Below are 23,810 nucleotides of genomic sequence, written 5' to 3'. Positions count from 1 at the left end.
AGAGCTCAATCTATTGTGTTGTTATGCAGGCTGCACACAGATATAAATGCACATATACATGCTGGTGTAACATACAAAACACATATAAATGCACTGCTGTTCTCATTCTGTACTGCAGGCTGTGAGATGTGAAGGGCATGTGTGCCTGCAGCCCTTGGGCAGATGTCCTGCAGCCCATTGTTCAAACAATGTTCCAAAGCCATTTTGTCTTCCTGGTTCAAGTACTATCTTTGAAACCAGTAGAGCATTTACGACCCTCTGCCTAGGAGCTTCCCACACTTGTAAAACCAAGCCATTTTTTTTTCCAATGGCTTATCAAACATTCACATCAACCTTGACAGGCTCAGTTCAAATTCTGACGTGTGGCAGCTGTTAAAGATCACATGGGAGTAACAGAATCCCCTGAAAGCCTTTGGGAGGAGTCCAAGAGACTTGAACTATTAGGAAATGCACATGATGTGTAGGTGATGGCCAACCCTGCAGTCAAAACTGAAACGATAGCGTTTCTGTGCAAACACAAGTTAATTTTGATCTCTGCTGTCAAAGTCCCAAATATCAGAGTGGCTGCAACAATTCCACCATTGTGGAAATTTGTGACAGCTCCTCTGGGACACTGTGTAAATCCTACCATCACTAGCCACAACCTGAGTCCCGCTCCCCTGCCTCTCACCAGTTTTGACACCTAAACAGGCCATTTTCACCCTCATCTGCCTCCCTCCATCAGCCCACTCAGGACTGGTTTGTAGCTCAGGAGAACTCTCAGCATACTCTCACACACGGGGCCCAACCCAGGGTATAACAAACCATTACTTTTGGGAAGATGAGACGTGATGAGTCAGCAAGGAAACTAACCTTGGCAAATTCTCTTCACAGCACCTTAAGACAATGCAAGTTTGCTAACTGCCCTGACACAAACCCATACTTTTTTCACCAGTGGAGAAAAGATTTAGTGTCCCAGAAGAAAATCTTAAAGGGTCTAAAAGCAGTACTGGCAACTGTATTTCTCCTTCTAGGAGGAAAGGGAAAAGGGAAAAGGGAAAAGGAAAAGAAGGAAACCCCAAGATACAACAACTTAGCTTATTTAATCTGGGCTATTTAGGTTTAGAACAACAATCTTGCTTTCACCTGCATCATGGAAGTATATTTTTTTTGTGGGAATACTGGATAACTGAAAGCCACAAATGTAATTTTTTTTTCCTGTGACAGACATACGCATTTCAATCTAACATTCAAACAGAAAACCAAATCCTAAATCTATTTAATTGTCTTACTACATCCCATAGATGTTAACCATGTTTTACTGACCGCTGTAAGGCTGCCAGCAACAGGTGATGAATTTTTCCAATCTTGCCCTATATTGACTGTCTTTCCTTTGGTTTTTCAATTCTTCCACTGTCACAGAAAAACAGGCTTGATTTGGGGACATTACTTTACTTTTCTTACCAATCAGATCAGAGTAGGATAATGGCAAATAGAACCAAATCTTAAGAACACTTTTTCACCACCCACCTTTTCTTCCTGGGCCTAACTTTATTCCTGGTTGGGGAATGGGGGCTGTGGTCAGTTCATCACGTTTCTTCTTCCTATTCTTTCTCCTTAGTGGGTGGGCTCCTCACACTTCCCTGCTCCAGCATGGATCCCCTCCTCAGGAGACAGTCCTCCATTAACTCCTCCAGGGTGAGTCCTTCTCATGGGCTGCAGTTCTTCATGAACTGCTTCAGCTTGGGGCCCTGGCACAGTCCTTCATGAACAGGCTGCTCCAGCTTGGGGCCTGCACTTAATAAAGGTGTGGATTGTGTGGATACAAAGGGGGAACTCGGATTGCAGATGGCCCTGTGCTGATGGCACTAGTGTAGTCCAGCTCTTACCTACTTCTTTCCAGTGCTTGGGCACCTGTGAGCATCCCAAAGTCCTGCGCTGCTGTGAGCACACAGACAATAATACAAGATTATTCAGGCAGAATAACCCTCAACACAAAATATGAACACCTGCCCACAATGTGATCACCACAAAAGTGCTGTCACGGAAGTGCTCCTGTGCCATTAAAACATGAGTCCCATGCCACATGGGCTACTCCAAAAGCCAGGCTGTTGAAGGCTGCTGCCAGGATGAGTCAGCCCTCAAAAGTCAGCCAACAGGCTGAAGAGTTTACCCTGAGGTGAAATGTAAACACTTGTGCCAAGATATGATCCATTAATAGACGATAAGCAACACTACATTCATGTTTGTTCCCCTCGTTTCCTAACCAACTTGCAAGCATTTTTCAGAAATTGGTCTGGTTTTCAATCTATGTTTCAGTATATTGCCTACATTATTTATGGAAAAATTCTACTTGTTCTTTAAAAATAGTCTCCAATTCAAGTACCAGCACACAGCTTGATTAACTCATTCATTGATAGAGACTATGGAGTTAAATTGAATTTTTAACTAAAGACAAAAATGAGGAAGTAAAATAAGAACGTAATAATAATACGTTGCATACATTTAGCTATGTTATACTCTGCAGAGAAACATATTTTAGCAGATATTTATAGCAGTTGTTTAGACTATTCCACACCACAGTCAAGTAATAGTAAGTTTTCAAAAGAGAAGATGTAAGATAGGGAATGAAAAGTACTGATAGAATAAACTTAAAGAAACCCAGACAAACAACAATAATGCAAACAATTTTTAAAAATCACAACAAGCCTGATATTTGAGTTGGATTTTCTTGGTTTTGTTTTGGGTTTTTTAATAACAACATCGAAAGCAAAAAAAACCCCAAAAAAACCCAAAAAACCAACCAACCAACCAACCAAAAAAACCACCACAAACCAAACAAAAAAAAAAAACCCAAAAACGACCAAATCCCTTACACCAAACAAAATCTAATAATAAATGTAATGTAATCTTCAAGCCAAACTCTCGGCTTGGCACTCAGGAGTGCTGAGTTTGGATGCTACAGTATCCAACAGATTTGTCTGAGGCTGTTCAGGGAAGCACTGCTCACACTTTTTGTTGCAAACTTTTTGTTGTATATTCCCTCAAATATTGAGACCAAAGTTTTCAGAAAGAAAAAGACTGTAATGACTTCAGACACCTAGTTAAGCAGCTTATTTCCGAAAAGTGCTGATGATCCAGGCGCTCCCATTCACTTCAAAGTGTAGGATTTGGGAATGTTTGTTGCTTTAAGATTTATGGTCTCTCTACATCCTAAATGAGAGATTCAAGAAATTACAACAAGCAGCTCATCTCCATTAAGATTAGAAAGAAGTGCTAGACTGATTTGTGGCATATGTTTCAGAGACCAACACATTCACGTCTTCACTGATCCTGCTGGAGGAATAAATAGTGTAAAAAAGAGAGGATACCCCAGGGAAAGCTTTGCTAAGGAGTAACAGGGACCTCATCACAAACTCCTCGAGCTTTCAGAAGCCAGAGTACACGAGAGAGAGGAGAGGATGAGAACTCTTTCTTCCTGCAGGCTAGTTAGCAGTAAAGGAACAGAATTCAGCCCACAGCTCTGACTATATTCCTGTCAGCGAGCCAGCTTAGCAACATTGTGTAAAAACAGAATCACAAGCTGGGCAGTAACAGACCAAGACAGCATGTGGAAATCCATAGCTAAACAAAATAACACCATCAGGAGCAAAAACTTTAATTCAATCATGGGGGAGAATTCTTACCATGTAGCAAATCTGTTGTACAGCCAAACTGACAGACCAAACCTACAAATCCTCTACAAAATCCCCTAACATTTAGATATTGATACCCACAGGGATTTTGGGGATTGGCAAGTCACCAAAATAAATGTGTTATTTCACTCCAGGCAGGATTGTTCCTCAGTGCTTCCTGAAAATATGGCATGCTTCACCCGTGAAAGCTTTGGAAGGCTTTCTCCTTTTCTGAGGGGGAAAAAAAAAAAATAAAGAATAGCAGCTGCAAAGGGTAAGAGTCCATAAAGGGATGTCACTGTTAGCAACCTGAGTGACAGACAGGAAGGAGATTTACACAACTGGCATTTGGTGAATTGCAAGCTATAAAAACTGTTGGGAGATTGGCTGGGTTGTCTGCAGTTTCTGGGGACAGCAATTTAATTCTGTCTGTTGCTAAAAAAATCTTATTTTATATATATAATTTATTTCAGAATTTCTTTCTAAACCAAAGTAAAGCAAGAAAACAGAACAAATCACTTCTTACTAGGTTATTTTTTCAGTGATTGTATAACTAGAAAAGTGTTGTAATATCTCAAGTTTCTGTGCACCTATCAGCGGAAAAAATAATTACTCTTGTAGTTATATTACACACAGTCTTCCTTTCACCTGATTAATTTTATTTTTATTGTGCTTTTTGTGCAGTTATTATTTTCCTCTTTTAAGCCTGCAAGATACTATTATAATGCCCGAATTGTTGCAACAATTAATGCATTTTAATAGTAATAATGCATCTATGCTGAAATTGCACCTTAATAAAAGCCCACAGTACCAGATGTTGTATTTTAGCTGAATTGGAGAAAATCCTTTCCTGCACCAAGAAGGCTCAGAGAAAATACAAATAAAATCTTTCTGAAAGAATTTCTTCTTATAATTAAAAGACTTTCATACACAAATAAACATTAGCTACCCCCTCTTCCCAACATCCTCCTGCTCCTCAACTTCACACCTTTTTCTTCTTTTGCTGTTCAAGATTTTGTTTACCACTAAAATCAGACATTGAGATCCAATTTATCTGCTTTTGAACTTCCCTATTCAGCAAGTCCTGGGAGTATAAATAGCATTTCTGTGCCTGTAGAGATCCTTTTACATTTTAAGCTGGTACTTGAGGGGATGGGAGAAAGAACTAATTTACACTTGGCAGATTTTTTTTTTTTTTTTTTTTTTGGTTAAAAAAGTGTATTTTTCAATTTTTCATCTTATATACACACATGCACACACACACACATATATATATATCTCCATCCTGGATAGATGGAAAATAAAAGGAAAAGCTAAAGGAACTCAAGCTGTTTAGCAAGATGAAACTATTAAAATAATAAGCCCTTTGAAATGTTATTTCACCTTCTTGTTTTATTGTGTTCATCTTTAAAACAGAACAGACAGTCTAGTCTTTGATATACACCTAAGAAGTTTACCTGCATTATATAGTTAAAGGAATTTAATAAATGGAAGAAAGAAGACGATGCTTAACTTTCCTCAGAGTGCTATGGACCTCTTAGGAGCACAAGCATACTAACACTTCTATTTGATGCAAGTACTTATTGGCTAAATTGGACATCAAGACATTTAGGGCATAGAGGAATGAAAATGAGCAAAACCACCTTGTACAGAATACAATTATTGTAAAGTACAGGCCAGTAGTATCTGATTAAAGCAGATGTCCATAGCAGTGGTGATTTTTTTGCCTGGGGAAAGGAGAAGGCAACAGCAGATTTAGACCAAGAATCCTTTTCCTTCCCCAGTTTCTGGAAGCCTCTTTTCTCTAAACTCATCTTAGAGCAGCTTTGGTGGGAGGCTTGTGCTGTTCAGCACACACCATTCATTATCCGCACGCTCTCCAGCCCCAGACTAGGAGCCCCAGCAGGCAGATCTCCAGCTGCAGGCACATCTCCAGCTGCAGGCAGCTCCGGCACAGCCCCAGCAGATGGCAACGTTGACCTGAGTGTCTCTGGGCACTGCAGTCCGTGCAAGATGTTCCTTTGGGAGCCGCTTGTTTCCATGCGCTGCCTCCGGGAGCCGGGATCAGCAGCTGCCTCAGGGAGCGGAGAAGCGGCTCCAGCTGCAGAATGTGCCAGACAGCGATGTACGGCCAGAGACACGGCGAAAGAAGGAAAAGGAAAAGGAAAAGGAAAAGGAAAAGGAAAAGGAAAAGGAAAAGGAAAAGGAAAAGGAAAAGGAAAAGGAAAAGGAAAAGGAAAAGGAAAAGGAAAAGGAAAAGGAAAAGGAAAAGGAAAAGGAAAAGGAAAAGGAAAAGGAAAAGGAAAAGGAAAAGGAAAAGGAAAAGGAGAAGGAGAAGGAGAAGGAGGAAAGGAAAGGAAAGGAAAGGAAAGGAAAGGAAAGGAAAGGAAAGGAAAGGAAAGGAAAGGAAAGGAAAGGAAAGGAAAGGAAAGGAAAGGAAAGGAAAGGAAAGGAAAGGAAAGGAAAGGAAAGGAAAGGAAAGGAAAGGAAAGGAAAGGAAAGGAAAGGAAAGGAAAGGAAAGGAAAGGAAAGGAAAGGAAAGGAAAGGAAAGGAAAGGAAAGGAAAGGAAAGGAAAGGAAAGGAAAGGAAAGGAAAGGCCACAGGAGCCGCCTTTCTGAAAGAAAAGTATGTCGGAATCTGTGGTATTGATGATTCCGAGATTGTAGAAAGTCTCTGTCTTTCTGCCCTGTTGCCAAAGAAGAAGCCATAATTAATCTGTGCTGTTTTCAAGGTTGTTTATTCTTGCTTATCTCTAACATGTTCTGCTGCCCTGTCGCAGGTCTGTCCTGCAGGGCAGTGTGCGGGGCTCTGCCCCCAGTGGGATGTTACAAACATTATATACCAGAAACTACCTGTGCTATATTTACAATAATGTGCCAATATCTATCACCTACATTGAACAGTGTGTCCCCAGCCTAAACCAATAGAAAAATGCCAACACTACAGTGAAACATGGAGGGCATGAAGAAGGAGGAAAAGGACAAGGCACACCCAATTTCCTCCATCTTGTCCCCTCTGAACCCCTAATCTAGAAACCTAAAATTTTACTTTTGCACCTGTGCCACACTAATTGTTACTTATATCAAACACTCAGAGCTTGTAATTCATCGTGTAAGATTGAAAACTCTTTTCCATGGACAGAGATCACAGACAGTGTCTCTTGGGGCTCTGTACAGGGGGGTTCCTGACCCCCTGCCAGGGTCCCAGGCAATCCAGGGCAGCCAGAGGGAAGCTCTGGATTCCGACAAAGTACATTCAAACTAGCAACAGAATTGCAGAATCATACAACAGTCTGGATTAGGCGCAGCCTTTAAAGGTCACTTCATCCAACCCCATTTAACAAGGGACATCTTCAACTAGCCCAGATTGCTCAGAGCCCTGTCCATCCTGACCTGGAATGTTTCCAGGAATGGGACATCTGCCACTTCTCTGGGCAACATGTTCCAGTGTTTCACCACCCTCTATGTAAAAAAATTCTTTCTATATCTAACCTAAATTGACCCTCCTTCAGTTTGCAACCATTACCCCTTGTCTATCTCGACAGGCCCTGCTAACAAGTTGGAATGCAAGGTGGTCTTTTCAGCTGTGTACAAATACTGTCTCTGGCACTACCGAAGTACAGCTGTCACAGTGCTGCATGCACTGTCCTGCAAGGGACATGATGGTTCCTGAAGTTAAAACAAATCTCTTTCAATTAGCAAGGCATGAGCTGAGACCCAGCCGTGTCAAACACTAGAGCTGTAAGAAAATATTGAGAGTATCTCACAACAGTCACTACAAAAGCTTTTTTAAAAATAGTCTTCTGACATGGCCTGTATTCTCATATGCCATTATGCAAATAAACACTGTTGAATACTATTCATACTATCCCTCTAATGTCCAGGTTAACCAGGGTGGACTCTCAAGCAATGCACAAGGAAATACTCTATACCAAAAATGACCAAAGGACTCCTTTCCAGTCTTGCTCTGCAGATGCTCCCCTGCCAGCTGATGAAAACAATGGCCATAGTAAGAGCAAAACACCACACCTAAAAATCTAATTTCCTTTAGTACATGGGAGGTTTCTTGAAGACTGCCTTCAGCAGTTTAGGCTATATAATCAATTTTTGCTCTTCCCCACATAGACATAAACAAAGAATAAAAATAAATTCATTAAAGATGCCAGTAGAGTAACCACAACTGCTGTCAGATTCCATTTTCTTACCAGTTAAACCAAGGTGCTCCACCAATATGGGAATTGACTTGGCATCTGGTTACTAAAAAGGGAGTATCACCCCTTGGACAACTGAATGATTCCCTTGTTACTTGATTACAAGTCCCGAAATTCAGTGCTGTTACCAAGTAGCCTTCCATAATGGCATTACCTGATCAATTATGGTTTGTTTCATCACACTTTCTTCATCTTCCTCACCAAATGCTGATTTGACACTTATCCTCTCTGTTTGCTGTCTTTGATATTCACTTGCTGTGGTTATTCTGTACTAGGATGAATTGGTGTCAAAAGGAGAAGCTATGCAATTGTGGCAATGGATACCTTCAGGTTGTCTTTGCCAATGTGTAATTCAAACCACGTATAAAGCTAGAATATATCTGGCCATAACACACTTATCCGCACTACACATACCTAAATACCAAGAACATGCATCTGGCTCTCAGACATCTCCAGTAAACTGGAGTGGAAGTCGTGCATCCTCACTGACAAGTTAACACTCAGCAGACACAATCTTCTGCTGCACAGAACAGAAGTGGATGGCCAAAATCCTACAGGCTGCACCAGCAAACCACAAAGATGCCACAGCCTATAAATCCTGCTGAAATGCAAGATTTCTTGCTCCATGTGTGAGGGTGTCAGGGACATGCATACCTGGTAGGCAGCTGTAACTTGTGACCTGCAGGTCATGGACAACAGCTGGAGGTCTGGAGGGATGGCTTGCGGCAGAACAGCTCTGGTGGCTCACAGGTATGCAAGACTTGCTCAAAGTTTTGATACAAACAAGTAAACTATGTCAATTACTTAAGTGTCTGTCACACGTTTAAAAACACACTGGATTTTATTGGGACATCAAGGAATCAAAGCAATTCTTATGAGTATGGACCAAAAAAAACCACCACAAACAAAAAAGCCACAGAGTGGTTAAAATTGTTTTATAAATGTCTCACTAAAATTAGACTACTCTAGAAGAGCTGTACTACCTGACAGAAGAGAGTATCTTCTGTCAGGGATCAGAGCCTCTCTAAGCTTTAGGAAATGGCAAGTATTCCAAGCAAGCAGGAGCATAAAACAGATCAGCTCTTTGTCCTGCACTGATCTGTGACCTCAGATCTGGCTTGAGGAATTAAAATATTCATATACCAGATACAGAAAAATATTATTTAGCATATTCTATCTGTTGGGGTTTTTTTTTTTATTCTAACTATCAAATGCTCAGCATCCAGCCCTGACTAAGCCTGATACCTTTCTGGGCTCACCAAGTTTCTAAGTGCCATCCCAAGAAACAGACCATACAGAAAGTGTCCTCTCAATCCAAATCACAGAAGCCATAGCTCTTGGCACAAAGCTTCTGAGGTGGCACAAGTTCCCTTGCCAGAGGTCAAGGGGCAGCACAGAACAGTTAACATGCATACTCACTCACCCCTACCAAGTGCTATTTGAGATGAAGTCTGGCCACACCTTTCTTGTTTGCAGGAGACTGACAACTACAAAGAAAATAGTTGCCATCTCACAGAAATATCTGGCATTACTGACTTTATTCCTGCACAACATTGCTTCTCCCTCTTTCTCTCTCTGTAGTACAGTTTGTTGCTATGAAATCCCAAGAATGCCAGTGACTGATTTTGAAAGTCAGTGAATATCTAATGTGTGCCTAATAAGCAGCAAAATGAGGCAGATGTGACAACAAGCAAAATGACAGTACAATAAAAATGACTGACATATGAAAGGAAGCTTGGTTTTGTTAAAGGAAAACAACAAAAACAAAACACAAAAATGTAAGCATAAAGTGCCACTACTTCCTCCTCCAGCTTACTTGCAAAATCCATCCAAAATCCATCCCACTGGTTAAACACCAAAGCACTGCTCAGGAGGCACATTGCTCGCAGTGGGAAGAATCCCACTTTCATTACAAGTAATCCTTTGCTACCAAGGACACGAGCAAGCACGCATAATCTGGTGGCTCCCACCCTGCAGAAAGGCCTGCAGGCACTCATAGTGTGGAGAAGAGTGGAAGGCAGCCTTGGCACCCACCTGGAAGCCCTCACCCTGCAAATATGAGGCAGCAACACCGCCTGGGGCAAAGAGCCACAGCAATAGCACCTTATGGCACTGGCAATGCTTTGTAAGTGAGAGGGCTGAAGAGAGAAACTTAAAATCAGCAGCAGTAATTCCACCCATGCCAGGTCTCCTCTCATTTTCAAATCCAACCTTTGAAGGATCCTGAGCAGAGAAGTGAACAAACCTTTCCAGCTCTGCCAAAAGCAGCAGGGGGAAAGGCACTGATGAGGCTGTGGTTTCAGATGAAGGAACACCCGAGGTACCAGCGAACAGCTCGGGGATCTCCTGCCTCAGAGAGGATCAGGCTGACAGATGGTGCAGTTGCTCATGTTCTCTAGAGGCAAGATGATGCTACTGAGAATTGTGTCTGCAGTGCAAGGTTTGTAAGAGAGAAATGGAACCATGCCACAGACTGAGATATTTTGTTGTTTTGCCATGTCATTAGCTCCTGTCTACTCCTCTTCACATCAACCTTGCATTTCTATCTCCCGCTCCCCCACTCCATCTTGCAGCAGCTCCCCGGTGACATCCCATTTGCCTTTTTCCACAGAGAGCAGCACCACTCCCCAGCAGCACCACTCTAAGACAATTCAGTGAGCTCTCTGGAGCCGAGCTCACAGCTCTGTCTACAGCCAACACACAGAACAGACAGATAGGCAAGCCAAGGTCAAGAGGCATTATTGTGAATCAGTGGCTGCTCACTTCGTCCCTACCAACACAAATCTGAAGTTTATTTCTGATCCAGCTTCAAATGGGCTTGAAAATAGCACAGCAAAAGTGCAGGAAGAAACAAAGAAGTAACTAAACTACCATGGGAAAGCTTTCTGATAGAAGACAGTCTAAGACTCCTTTTAAGCGCATGCAAATCTCCACTTGCACAGCTTAAAACTTAGTATGCAGTATATCTTGTACCATGAGTTTCCATCCCTCCTGCAGCACCTGTCAAGGGTAATTCAGCCTCGAGAATGGCGAGGAATAAATCAACAGGTGGTTGTTGAATGAAGAGGAAATTATATGAGTAATACAATGATGGCCTCACGCAAGAGTGAGTTACAGTGTGCAGCATCCTGGCATGTACACAAGGAAAAGCAAAAAAAGTATTCAGCAGAAGAACAATCAAAGACAAATCACAGAATCACAATATACATTGAGTTGGAAGGGACCCACAAGGGTCCATGTTGGCATACCTGTGTTTCCTTTATGTGTGACCCAAATCTTACTCCAAGTGAACACAACTGCTTAGAAGTTACTGTAAATGTACTACTAAATCCAAGTTCAAATCTGCCTGTTTGTCTGCTAATGGTCTCAACTAGCCATTCACTTGTTGGATTTACTGCTGGCTATACATGAGGCACTGTGTTGAACCCAGACTTCCTTGTATCAACATTGCTTCATCCTTCTGTTAGATTATGCATTGTCTACTTTATCTAAAGAATTTAAACAAAGACCCACAGAGAGCATACACTATAGTCCCAACCTCAGTACTTTATCTTTTTCCCCCACAAAAAAAGGTTTTTTTGTGCAAAAGCACCTGCATCACAACACCTATAAAATGAAGACAAGGGCCTGAATCCACAGCAGTAAGAAGAGGGATGTAGTTGTAGTGAGGCAACACTTGGCACTGCCCCATCCTGCTGAGGCATTCAGCTCACAGAACAGCATTCACAAACCCAAGCCAGACACCAACAGAGCCTGGGGCTTAAGGGCTGAAGATCTGCCCTCTCACAGGAGCACTGACATTTTTCATACCCTTGCTGCAGAGGTGAGGAGGAAATAAAACCCCTAAAGTAACAGAGAAGTACCCAAGAAAAATGTTAATCAAATTTGTGCTCAGATGTTGCATTCTATATTTTTGTATTGAATTAGCTATTAGTTTGTTACTATCTATAACAGCTGGGTTCTTTTACAAGCAAAAACATTTCACTGTCATCTCTCTGAGGGTGAAAACTCTCCTACCAAGCAGCAAACTTTGCTAGTGGTGGTCAGGGCACTCACGCCCTCTGCATGAAGGAGCAAACACATCTTCTCACCTTCCAGGAGAGCAACATAACCAGGCTGTTGATGACACTGAGGGAGAATTTAAACTTCTCTTCTGAGGCTACTAGACAAGGCAAAGAGAATGCCCATGATGCAAAATTCTTCCCTAAGAAAGGATGTGAAGCCGTAGAGAAGAATTCCATACTTTATGTGTTCCTATAACTATCAGATTTTTCTTTTAGCTACAGTAGTCTGTGAAGGAACAGTAATCCACAAACAAATTTTCCTTCTTCCAAATCCTTGTTCCCTACCTCCTTCATGAACAGTTTCGCACACACACAAAGCTGCCCTTGAAACCCTAAGAACTGTTTTTGAAACTGGAGCTCCACAAGTCAGATAAGACACAGTTTCACAGAAAACAAAAATGTGTTTACTACCCATGGCCAAGTAATAAAAATACCATTCAGGCAACTGTACAAACTGTGGAAGGAGCCCAAGTTACATGATCTCTATTTGCTCCCTTCCCACACACAGACTCCCTGGCAGATGAAACACAGGAAAGACCCCATTAGTATGCTCAGGAGGTGAAAGCTTGGCTTTGCCAGCCTTTTACCAGGGAACACGGTCAAAACCAACCAGAACATGTCAATATGCAGCCCAACAGGATGCATAATTAGGCAGGTTCTGCCATTTTCCAGTGGGCACTGCAGGAAGCTGTCATAAAACCCATCACAGTACAGCATAAATAACTTCTAGAAATACAACCAGGCAGCACAAGGAAGAGCAAAGCCTGAGCAGTAAGTGATGTTGAAATCACTTTGAAAAAGGCTGAATGAGCATATAAATAATAGGAGATGCATGAACTAGTTCATACCTAACTTCAGTGTGATTGGTCCCACAACCACAGTGTGCGGGTGTGTGTGACATGCTGGTGTGTTTCTTACAAAGAGGAAATAGTGAATGCCGGCCTTCCTCCTGCCAGCACAGAGCTGAGTGAACAAAGTGGCTTTGTCTGTGGAGCCAGTTTGTCACCTGCTACCTGAGTCAATCATAGGAAGAGATGGGACATCCATTTTCTTTGGCATTTCACAGAGATTTGCCAGCATTCTCAGCTCAGTCTCCGCTTCTACAAGTTCCAAGAATGACAGCCTCCAGCTATTGCTCCTCCTGGCTGAGTCTTTCCATCCTTTCAGCCTGGCTCTGACCTGACTCTGTACCATTTTCCCAGGCATCTGAGCACAGATCTCTTTCCCCAGAGCTGTTGCCTCAAGCTCTTGTCCTTGTTGCAACCCTGACCAGAGGCATGAGGCATGGTGGGGAACACTGGTGGTGTAGGAAAATCTGTTCCTGCAGCCCCTTCTGACCTCCTGATCCCAGAAGATAGCCATGGCTGCTAGCAAAGCTCTGCTCCATGCTTCAAGCCCTCATTTTAAACATGCTTCAGTCTGAAAAAGCCTTCAGAAAAGAAAACCAGAACCTGCAACTTTCAATTTAATAAGACCTTTGAGAGTGTGTGCAGAGTAAAACATCCTGTTAAATCTATCATTTGATCAAATACAGAGGATTTAGAAAAAAAGGCTGCTATCGGACACGAAAATGCAACAACTTAAATGTCAAATTCTTGCTGTAAAGCGCAGAGGAATTATAATAGTAGCAGTTATGTTTGTAATTGTGCACCGAAATCAGTGCACATTTTTATCCTTGCCAGATTTTTCCCAAGAGCAATTGAACTATTCCTCTTTTCACTGGAATTTCAAAAATAGAAATATTTTTGATGCACACACCTGGAACATAATTTAATTCTCTCTTCAAATGTCTTAATGGTTAAAAAATAACACCAGGATCTAGGAGACATTACGTAGTTCTAAATTCATAAAATACTTCACCCACTTCTATGTTAATCTGGATTAGAGCATGGCCAGTCAATGCTGCACTACAAATATTTGGCAATAGCCAGAGCCAATTGCCATGCCAGAAATGTATTAGGCAGAAGAGAAGAGAGAGCTGCTCATCTCATGCACATTTCATGTCAAAATATATCATCTGTGACTGCACATCACACCTCAGCATGGCTTTGTGTGGAAGATAAAACACTCTGATTTACAGCATTATAGATGTTTGCTAAATGCTTTAATTGCCCTGTCTTCTTTCAAAGTGGCACCTTATTATTACCTCTTAGAGTGTGCTATGTAAGGCAGATAATTTTTTCCTAATTCTTTATTGACACCTTAAAAATTTGTATTTCACTAATATTCCTTTGAATGAGAAGAGTGTCTGCTTTACCTCAGCATTCAGTGATGAACAGCCACAGTCAGCTCCTCGTTACTATGGCAATATTACATAGGAGGTACAGAAACAGACTGATGCTTTTATCTTCTCCCTTTGTACCTACAATATGCTCATTTCCCCCCTCCCCTCCTTTATTTTTGAACAAAACAGCCACAAAGAGGGATGGTGAACCATTCAGAGAATCAAAACAGAGGTTATTTTGTTAACATTGTTGTTATATTAATCGAGGATAAATTACAGGTTATGAATGAGATATAAACACCAAAGACCTTCAGATGTGTTAGATATATTCTGGTAAATGAAGTGTTTTCCTTTTTTTCTTGAAAAAAATTTTAAAAAAGAAGCCTTAGTAACCCACTCTGCTTACTTCACAAGCAAAGCTGAACCCCTTTGCTCTTTAGCTGTACCCAGGCAAGAGTGAGAGTAAGGATCACTCACTCACACAACTGGCTGCTGTCCCTGAAAACAACTGAACCAGTCAATGTAGACACATTTGTCTGTGTCAGCTGTAATGAAATCTCATTCTTCCTATGACCCCATCCAAAAGGTAACAAAAACAGGCTCCTGCATGACTACTAGCCCCATCTCATCTCATCTCTATTCATTTGTTTCTGACCAGCAATGGTTTAAAGCCCCCCCACTCTAATTCCCCTCAAGGTTTATAGCAAAACATCTCATTTGCATCTCTTGACTCCGCCCCTTGTGGAAACTCTCCCTGGGTGTTCCAGCCGAAGCAAACTGGATGAGGAAAGGTTTCCAGCTCAGGGGTGTGATGGTTGGGAGGCAGGCATGTTAAGCAGCTCAGTCAGCTGAGCCAAGGCGGGAGCTTTGCCACAACTAGGGACCAGCCAGTGGTGGCTACAACCAGTTTGTTGAGCTCCTTTTGTTCTGCTTATGATCTGTATTAATTCACCAGAGGCTAGAGATACAGCTATTGCCTTCAAATTTATTTTCAGATCCATCAAAAAGGAGAAAGAAAAATGGGTTGTCTAGGGCACTACTTAAGTGTCAGTATAACCATGGATTACAAAATGTTATCTGCCAAGTGGTGCTTTCACTGGAATGAGCAAGTGGAGTGTATTATGTAAGAAATACTAAACATACATTTCTTGAGTTTGAGGAGCTGATATTTTATGGGAAAATTGTTCCTTTTTTTTTTTTTTTCTTCTCTGTCCCAGTCTATAGTTTTGAAAGCTACACATTTTCAAGGTATGTTCCTCTGCCTTTCAGCATTCTAAAAATACCTTGCCAGTGGAGGTAGAGATTCTTGATTACCACACTTAAGCCTATAGGCTGTTGGTTTAATCTTTCAGAAATATCATTAAATCCTATGACATAACCTGCATATTCAAAATAATCCAAAAATTGCAAGATTTTTATCTCAGACACCTTAGAGAAGCAATACAGCAGCACAAATTCCATAAGAACTCCAGAAAAAAGAAGACACCCCTACAGTAAACTATCAATATGACCCATATCAAGGTTACCAATAGGCATGTGAATAACATACCAAAAACCAGTCCAAAAGGCATTGTAAGCATCAATACTAATTCAGTATTTGCTGTTTCACAGTAATTGCACCTTGCAATAGTGCCAGTTTAAATCAAGATATCATGGTGATCGTTAAGAGTATCTGGGTCAGACTACCTTCCATTTTGACAGAATGTTTTTGTAGCCTCACTGGGAAAAAAATAAAAAGCCATGAGATTTGAAAACAATAGATTAATGTTTTCCATGTACTTGTAATTTAAAGCAATTGCCTATCTTGTGTATTATCCTTCAGATATGACTGCCAAGCCAAATTATTTCTACCCTAAAATGACCTGAGTGAAGTCTACAAACATTTTCCACAAAACTAAAGAAGCTCAGTGATCACTGTGAATTGAAAAACATCCATTTTCCATGGACCACATGGTTGAATAGAGTGAGCAGTACAAAATATCCTCATAACAAGTACTTCATGCCAGGGCATCAGTGTTCCTGTTTAATGGTGGTTGTACAGAATGTTTGTGCCTGTCCCAAGAAGAGATTTCAGGCACTGCAAACTGATATGGGGAAGGCACGTGGACATGTAAGACAGACCACTTGGTCAGTGGCTTTAAATTCACTCTCAAGATCTGTTCAGCACTTCACACGGTGGTAAAAGAATACATCCCAGTAACACATAGCCCTACACAACAGCCTCACCAGAACATTAATTTAATTGTTGGCTCTTTTTCTATTTGCTTTGAAACTTCGCACTTCAGGGGTGAGGGTGAGAAAGGGAGAGAGGTTTAACTCACTCTCAGGAACTATATGAGAAGTTATAATAGTGGCTGCTGCAGGAGAAAAAACACAGGGAGGACTGTATTATATGAGCACCTATTAAGATGGCTGGATCTTTGCTAAGATCTTTCACATACTAGGCACTAAGCAAATAAAATGCTTTCAGAAAACAGAGCAGCAGCCGCTCGGTCCCTGGGACAGCCCTGGGAGGGTCTTGGGGTTCTCCGTGCCAGGGGAGCAGCACAGCCCCAACCCGGGACACCCCCACCCACCAGCTTTTCCCTTGGCAATTGCTCTCAGGTGCTTCACGCACCAAGAGATTTTTCTGCAGAATTTTGCTTTTATTTGCTCTTATTTCTGTCCTAGTGCTAAACAGCCTCTGTTAGTTTTAATTTAAAGCTGCTCCCACTCGCATTTTGCTATTCTGAAAACTCCCTGGCAAAGCGAGTGATGTGATTCATTTCCCAGCCCCTCACTGCGTGACGCACCTGCTCAGTTGCTGGGACCATGCCGGCGGGTGAAACTCTGGCAGCCAAGAGAATGTAAAAAAAATAAAATAAAATTGGAATACCAGAATTTACCATAACATGTTCTCTTCTATGCTAATTGATGAGAAGGTAACAGTTTCAGTGCTAATTTATTTTTGTGTTTAATTAGGAACCTTTTTTTCCTTTTCATTCAAAATGCAGCTTTTTCCAGCACTCAGAACTGTGATGGCGACAGGAAAAATAATGGAAGCATTACATTCCTGTTAGTCAGAGTGCTGAGAGCTGAACATCAGTTGACCACCACTGAAGAGTTCATTTATCCAAAAAGCAAAACTAATTTGGGGTGTAGAAGTAATTCTTAGAGTTTTTATCACACCTAGCACTTCCACCCAAAATGTGAGACCTCACAATAAGAACAACCTATTGTCACTGTCATGCAGCTGGCAATTGAGCACCACAGCAGCAATTCACTCCCCACCCTCACCAGTGCAATGGGAAGAACAAATAACAGTAGAACTTGCAGGCTGATATAGGAAGAGTTAATTAACTAAAAAAAAAAAAAAAAAAAAAATATATATATATATAGTAACAATGGTAACAAAACAAAACCAAACAAGTGATGCACAATGCAATTGCTCACACCCACCGACCGATGCCAGACTCCATCCCCAAACCCAGATCAACTCTCCTTCTGGGTAACTCCCCCAGTTTATATAGTGTGCATGATGTTTTAGGGTATGAAAGCAACCCTTTGGCCAATTCAGGTCACCAGTCCCAGCAATGTCCCTTCCCAGTTTTCCTTTTGTGTGTCCCCTCACTGGCAGAGCATGAGACACAAAAATTAGTTCTTGACTTAGGATGAATACGACTTAGCAAAAAACAAAAGCTTTCAGTATGTTATCAACATTATTCTCATGCTGAATCAAAACATAGCACTGTACAGAGAAGAAAATAACTCTATCTCAACTAAAACCAGGACAGTCATTAACTCAAGACAGCTGACTGCAAAACATAGCCTACATAGGTTTTTTATATTTCCAGTTTTATAAAAAATAAAAACAAACCAAGAAATCTTTAAGCCATTCTAGAACTCTCAATTCCTCATTTTATATGGTAAAGAAGAGGAAAAAAACATTGCTCTAAAATAATGTCCTTCAAACATAACCTGTGACAGCTCCTTAAATAAAATAAAAAGGACCTAAAATTAAAAGACCTCATCACATCATCTATATACTCAACTTACTGTTATCACTGGGTGCCAGCTTCTTTCTCTGGAAGTGGCTCCTAACTCAGAGCACATGCGTTTGCTTGCTTGGTCCTGCAGCTGGGTGAGATAAAGGCTAGGGCCCATCAGATGCAGGCATTCACTCAGTGAGGCTCACAGCATTTTCCCCATGCTCTCAGAAGAAGCAAGAGCACCTGTGAATAACAAATTACCAGCACTGAACAAATTACCTGTACTATTTCGAGACACTGTTGCTGGAGGTTTTCCTTCCTGGGAAGGGAAAAGAAATATTCACATCTTTCTTGAAGGCCAAGAAGTGAACTGCAGTAACTTTGGTTCTGGTAGGGACTTGGCACTGATTTGGGCTCCCTTCCTCGCAACAGTGTCAGCCAGAAGCTCACACGCTGTCACACCTGGTCATTGCAAAACGGTGACTACTCTTCCACAAAGTGCCAAAGCCAAACCTTCTCAATAATCTCTTCCTCTATTCACAAAACTACCAATGGGAAGAGGTTTTTTCTTAAGAAAACAAACACAATGTGCCTTTATCTCACAAAAAACACCCACAAAACCAAAGAAAGAGCCGTCCCAACTGAAAGGACAGCTGTGGCCAAGACAGACACTACCCACTGGTCCTCTCAGGACAGCAGCTCCCAAACTGATGCTCTCACCCAGCTGTGTGTCAGATCCCTTAGGCACACCTGGAAAGGGTGTGAGATAGTGGAGATGTTTGACAATAGCTCAGGGAATACTGCTTGATAGAGTTTTACAAGCATGCTGGTGAAGAAGATCACAAAAGAAGATAAAAGCAGGGCAGTAACATGCTCCTCTCTCAGCTTTGAAATAAAAAAAAAAATGGTACTAACTGTATGAGTGGAGTGAGGAAGCTGGGAGTTGGGGTAGAACCCAAGAACAAGCTCAGCAATGCACAGGGCTGAGGTTGTTGAGTTAGAAAAACATGGGCTTCACCTGTGTCTGGCCTCTCAGGCAGCAGGAAGGCAATACTGTTTATTAGCTACCTTTAAAAAAAAATACCAGAATATGTGTTGCTTCAGGGTGTTTTTCCACTGTAAATCATGCTGATATGTTTGGAAGAAGAGGCTATCTACCCCAAAGGAATTATTGATTATTTTAAGCATTCACAGCACCAGCTGCTCCTAACTCTCAAGAGCTAAAAGGGTTATGAGTGGGAGGCTTAGGCAATTTGAAGATAACTAATATATAAATGGTAAAAAGCAAATGTAGTGACTTCCAGGCTGCTTCTTGGTTCTTATGGCAAAATCAGATCTATGCCACTGAAAAGTGCTCCTGAAGACACCTGATCTGTTCAGCAGTACAGAACCAGAAGGGTTCTTACAGCAATACTCACTCTGGGGTGCAGCTGCATGGGCTGAGAACTGGGGGAAGCTGGCAGTGTCCTTATCTGTCCAGGGAAAGCTCTCTCACCTTGACTGAGCACAGTGCAGCAGAGGGACAGAAAAGATGCTGTTTCACAGCATCCCACTTGAATTTTCCAACACAACTTATCACAACTTGTCCTGAGCCCATGTGTATGAGAGATGGAGGAAGGCTGAGGCTGACTGGGGATCAGTGGGGAAGGGAGTTTTGGTTCTCAACACTTCATAAGACTTCTGCCCTCTCATCAAGGAAAGGAAGAGTGATTAGTTCATTATATGATGCCTACTGACATACAATTAAATAATGGATAGTAGACAGCAGTAGCTATTCTGCACTAAGACAATGAAATGACTTATTTAAGGGTTTCCACCACTTTCTGAATTTTCAGAAAGGGGTGCAATCACTTTCTGAAAAATCATTTTCAGGCATTTTCTTCTTGTGGAACCCACTACTGGGCTCAATTGTCTATTATAACACATATTAATGAATTAAATAAGTGATTTGATTATGTTTAACTACAATTTTTAGATACTGGAATCCAAGAGTTTTCTTTCAAACTGAAAAAATACCAAGAGGTAAGAACATGCAAAAGGAACAGAAGTCACTGCTGGTTTGTAGGAATTAACTTTCTCTGTCTATTCTAGAACCACTTGTAAGATTTCTGGGATTTCAGCTGAAAGTATTCAGAACACTAAGGGCATAATTTCTCATTTGAAGAGAGCAGAAAGGTGGCAGTACTGAAAACAATAAATTTTGATGTTACCATTTAATGAGGGAGATACTATTCCAAGCAGATATTAGTTATATTACTCCAGAGAGTCCAATGGCTCTTAGCATCCAGCCCAAAATCAGGACTGTATAACCTCATTTTAGGATGAGCTCATCTCAGACCTGCTTCCAGTTACCATGCACAATGACTTACCTAACATAAAAGGTCTAAGCTGCATGATCAGCTTTGTTCAAATAAATTCTTTAGGGGAAATAAATAAATAAATAAATAAATAAATAAATAAATAAATAAAATCTATACAGGCCATTCTCAAATTCTTCATTCTAGGAGCAGGTTCTTTCTTTTTCAGAGCTGGCAGCCCTTCAATTCCAGCCCCTCTTACCCCAAGTTCACACTGTATTTGCTGCAGCTGTGCATTCAAATTTATTGATTTTTTTGCCACTCTTCAGACTCTGAACAAAGCAGCTTTCAGCCTCACAAGTAAGCTTTACCACACTTCAGCTCTTAATGAGTGAAGCACATTTCATTGCAACTGGAGATGATTGTAGTTAATATGAAACCATGGAGCAGTTAAGGAAAAACGTTGAGTCCAGGATGCTCATTTATAAACTCACATTCCCAAAAGTGAAACAAAAGGAAGACTCAGCTAACAGCCCAACTACTACCATTTCCATTATTGTTAGAAGAGGAAAAACAACAAAAAGTGGTTCTGACATCAATCCAGCATATATTAAATTTGGCAGGAAGTTTGCAATTGTTGAGGCAGATTTACTTGAAGATGTTAATGAAAACTGGTAATATAAACTACACACAGACTCAGCTAAAATGATATGAAAATGCATGTGTTTCATAGCTATCACTACAAATGCCTCTACATTTTCTTAAATGAAATAGAATTAGTCTCCATAAATTTTCATGCCCCATGATTTTGTCTCTGGCCTTTGAGCATGGCTATTTCTCAATTGCCTTATATTGGTTCATTTTTTAAAAATGGCAATAACAATGCATTTAATAAATATTTATCTTCTCAAACCACCTCCCCAGTCATTCCTTAAGTTTCAGGTGGAAAAAAAGAAAAAGGTACTTGAACAAACATGGAGCAAAGCAAAATGCAGCACATGGCTACATCGTGTAACTAATATACAGAAAGGTTTATCGCACATGATTTAATGGAAGTCAGTACAGACATCATTTGGTGTAAACAACTGATGTCTTAGTGAAATTTATAATACATAATTTGTGGCACTAAAATTTTACTCCGCTAAGTAAATTCAGCTGAATGCGTTCCTACATGTTCAAACATTCATTTGCAAAGTACTTATAAAATCACAGTAAATGCTGAGGTCTGTTGTTCTGGAAAGCTGGATAACAACAATGCAAGAGCAACAGTAGGTGGCCGAGACACTGTAAGCCTGGAAAAGACTTGTCCTTCCCTTTTCACCCGTAAATTCTGTACACTTGGCCTCCCAACCCCCTCACCTCTCCCAACACACAGAGCTCGGAAGAGCACCAGGCATGGCCCCAGCTCGGAGGGGGCAAAGCTGCAGCGGGCCCCGGGGACTGGAGGCCAGGGGACGCTGACAAAGGATGCTGCCTCTGTGCTCCCTCCCTCTCTCCTTCCCTCCTTTCCTCTTTCCTTCCCTCCTATTCCACCGCGTACATTGGCAGTGGCTCGAATGGTCTGAATTACTGCCTGGGAAGGGATGAAATCGCTCAAACCCAGCCTCTCCTCTCTGGTCCGCCGGCGCAGGGAACCAGAGCAACCTGTGCCCACGCCGCGGGCGCCCGCACCGCCCCATCCCGCTCCCGCTGCGCCCGCCTCGCCCCGGGAGCGCCGCTCCCGCCGGCTCCGCGGCCATCTGCCCCGGCAGCCACGGGCTCGGCCCCGCCTGCTCGGTCCCTGCCTCCGCCGCCTCGCCGGATCCGCGGCCCTGTGTTCTCCCTGGAGCCGAGTGTCGGCGGCTCTTCCGAGGGGCTCAGGCTCTCCGCACGGTGACCGGCCCGCCATCCTTACCTCATGGACACCGCCGCGCTGGGACAGCCCAACGCCAAGCTACCAAGGCTACCGCAACACAAGAGTCCTTTATTCAAATAAATAAAAATGAGATTTTATGTACAAATATACAAAACCATTACGCACATTTTATAAAGTAGTCAGAAATCTTTAAAAAACCCTCGAGGGTGGAGGCAGGACGCCCACAGCCGGTGCCCTCCCTCCCAGCACCCGGGCACCGGCGGGCGGAGGCCGGCGCCGCTCTTTGTCCCTCGCCCCGGCGGCGGCGGCGCCCCGAGGATCGGCTCCGGGCCGGGGGCTCCGCTGTCCGGCCCCTGCCGCCACCGGCCCGGGCTGCCAGGGCGCCGACAACAGCACACGGAACGCGACATCGCGGATGGCGGTCCCACTTCCCCCCGGTCCGACCGCTCCGGCAGCCCCCGCCGTGCCGCTCCCCAGTCCCGGCGGGGCTCAGAGGGTGCCCAAGTGCGGCAGCGTCTCCAGCCGCTCGGGGTGGTCGCGGCCGGCCGCGCTCTCCACGCCGCGCAGCCACTCGGTGCATTTCCGCACCAGCCCCTCGTCCGCCGCGGCCCCCGCCTCCTCCTCCTCGTACTCCTCGTCGTCGTAGCGGTGCCGGTCGTTGAGCAGCGAAACCTTCAGCAGGGCGCGCAGGTCGCCGCGCCGGGCCGGGGCGGCTCTGCCGGCGGGAGAGGGTGCGGGCTGCCCCCGCTGCCGCTCCAGGCTGCGGCGCTGCAGCACCCGGATGGCCTCCGGGGGCAGGCTCAGCGAGAAACGCCCCGCCGCCTCCCCCGGCGCCCCGCCGAGGCTCTCGCAGGAGCGGCTGCCCGCCCCCGGCGCCCCCGGGCGGCCCCGCGGCTGCGGCGGGGTGGGCTGGGGCTGCGGCCGCGCCGCCCGCTCGGCCGGTGGTCTCCGCGGCGGCGGCCGCTGCAGGGACGAGCAAGGCCAGGAGCTGGAGAGGGGGCCCGGCCGCTCCGGGGGCGCCCCCCGCGCCTTCCTCGCCACCTTCTCCTCTGCGGGCCGAGGCGCTGCCTTCTTGGGGGCCGAGGCGGCCGCCGGCGGCTTCTTGGGCTGCGCCCGAGCAGCAGCGGGGGAAGCGGAGGGGGTCGGCAGGATGGCCGGCAGGAGGGGCGGCAGCGTGCCCGGGCGCCCGGGGGTTCCCTCCGGCTCGTCGCTGCGGGCCCAGGGAGGCGCGGAGCGCGCTCCGGGCAGGGCGGCGCTCCTTCCCGCGGGCGGGCAGGGCCCCGCGGCGCGCCGGGGCTGCAGCCCCATGGCCAAAGGCGGACGAGCAGCCCGAGCCGCCGGCGCGGAATGCGAGCGAGCTCTGCGCCGACAGCCGCCGATTCTCCCTCTCGATAACCCGTCCCCCTCCCCGCCCTTCGCCCGCCCCGGGAACACCCTTCCCCAGCGCGGGGTGGGCGTGCGGGCGGGGACGGGGGTCGTGCCGGCACTGGCCGCGCTCCTGAACGAGCTGCACTGGTCGGGCTCAATGCGGCGCTACT

At 43.9% G+C, this 23,810-nt stretch overlaps 2 protein-coding genes across 14 annotated transcripts in view; both read right to left on the bottom strand.

Annotated features, from left to right (window-relative positions):
- SFT2D1 (SFT2 domain containing 1) overlaps window positions 1–23,810 on the bottom strand; it is a 100,089-nt gene that overhangs the window by 55,465 nt on the left and 20,814 nt on the right. For 6 of the 13 annotated variants that reach the window (XR_012054652.1, XR_012054654.1, XR_012054653.1 and 3 more), the window contains exon 8: window positions 17,591–18,363. Coding sequence is in view for 1 of the 13 variants with exons in the window: in XM_072925994.1 (XP_072782095.1) it covers window positions 18,345–18,363 (19 nt within the window). In the remaining 12 variants the exon portion in view is untranslated. Of the gene's footprint in view, window positions 1–15,333; window positions 18,364–23,810 lie in introns of those variants that run through there. The other 7 variants (XR_012054657.1, XR_012054658.1, XR_012054659.1 and 4 more) reach the window with 3 other exon arrangements.
- On the bottom strand, window positions 22,361–23,693 carry PRR18 (proline rich 18). The gene has a single exon (XM_002187926.6). It carries the CDS (start codon window positions 23,578–23,580, stop codon window positions 22,762–22,764), a length of 819 nt encoding a protein of 272 aa, XP_002187962.3. The 5' UTR covers window positions 23,581–23,693; the 3' UTR covers window positions 22,361–22,761.

The sequence above is a fragment of the Taeniopygia guttata genome, chromosome 3 (assembly GCF_048771995.1).
Source record: "Taeniopygia guttata chromosome 3, bTaeGut7.mat, whole genome shotgun sequence".
NCBI classification, from domain to species: Eukaryota; Metazoa; Chordata; class Aves; order Passeriformes; family Estrildidae; genus Taeniopygia; species Taeniopygia guttata.
This window is presented reverse-complemented; position numbering and strand designations above follow the sequence as displayed.

Coding starts and splice junctions, on each gene's coding strand:
- PRR18 (XM_002187926.6), bottom strand. CDS start 23,580: ATGGGGCTGCAGCCCCGGCGCGCCGCGGGGCCCTGCCCGCCCGCGGGA.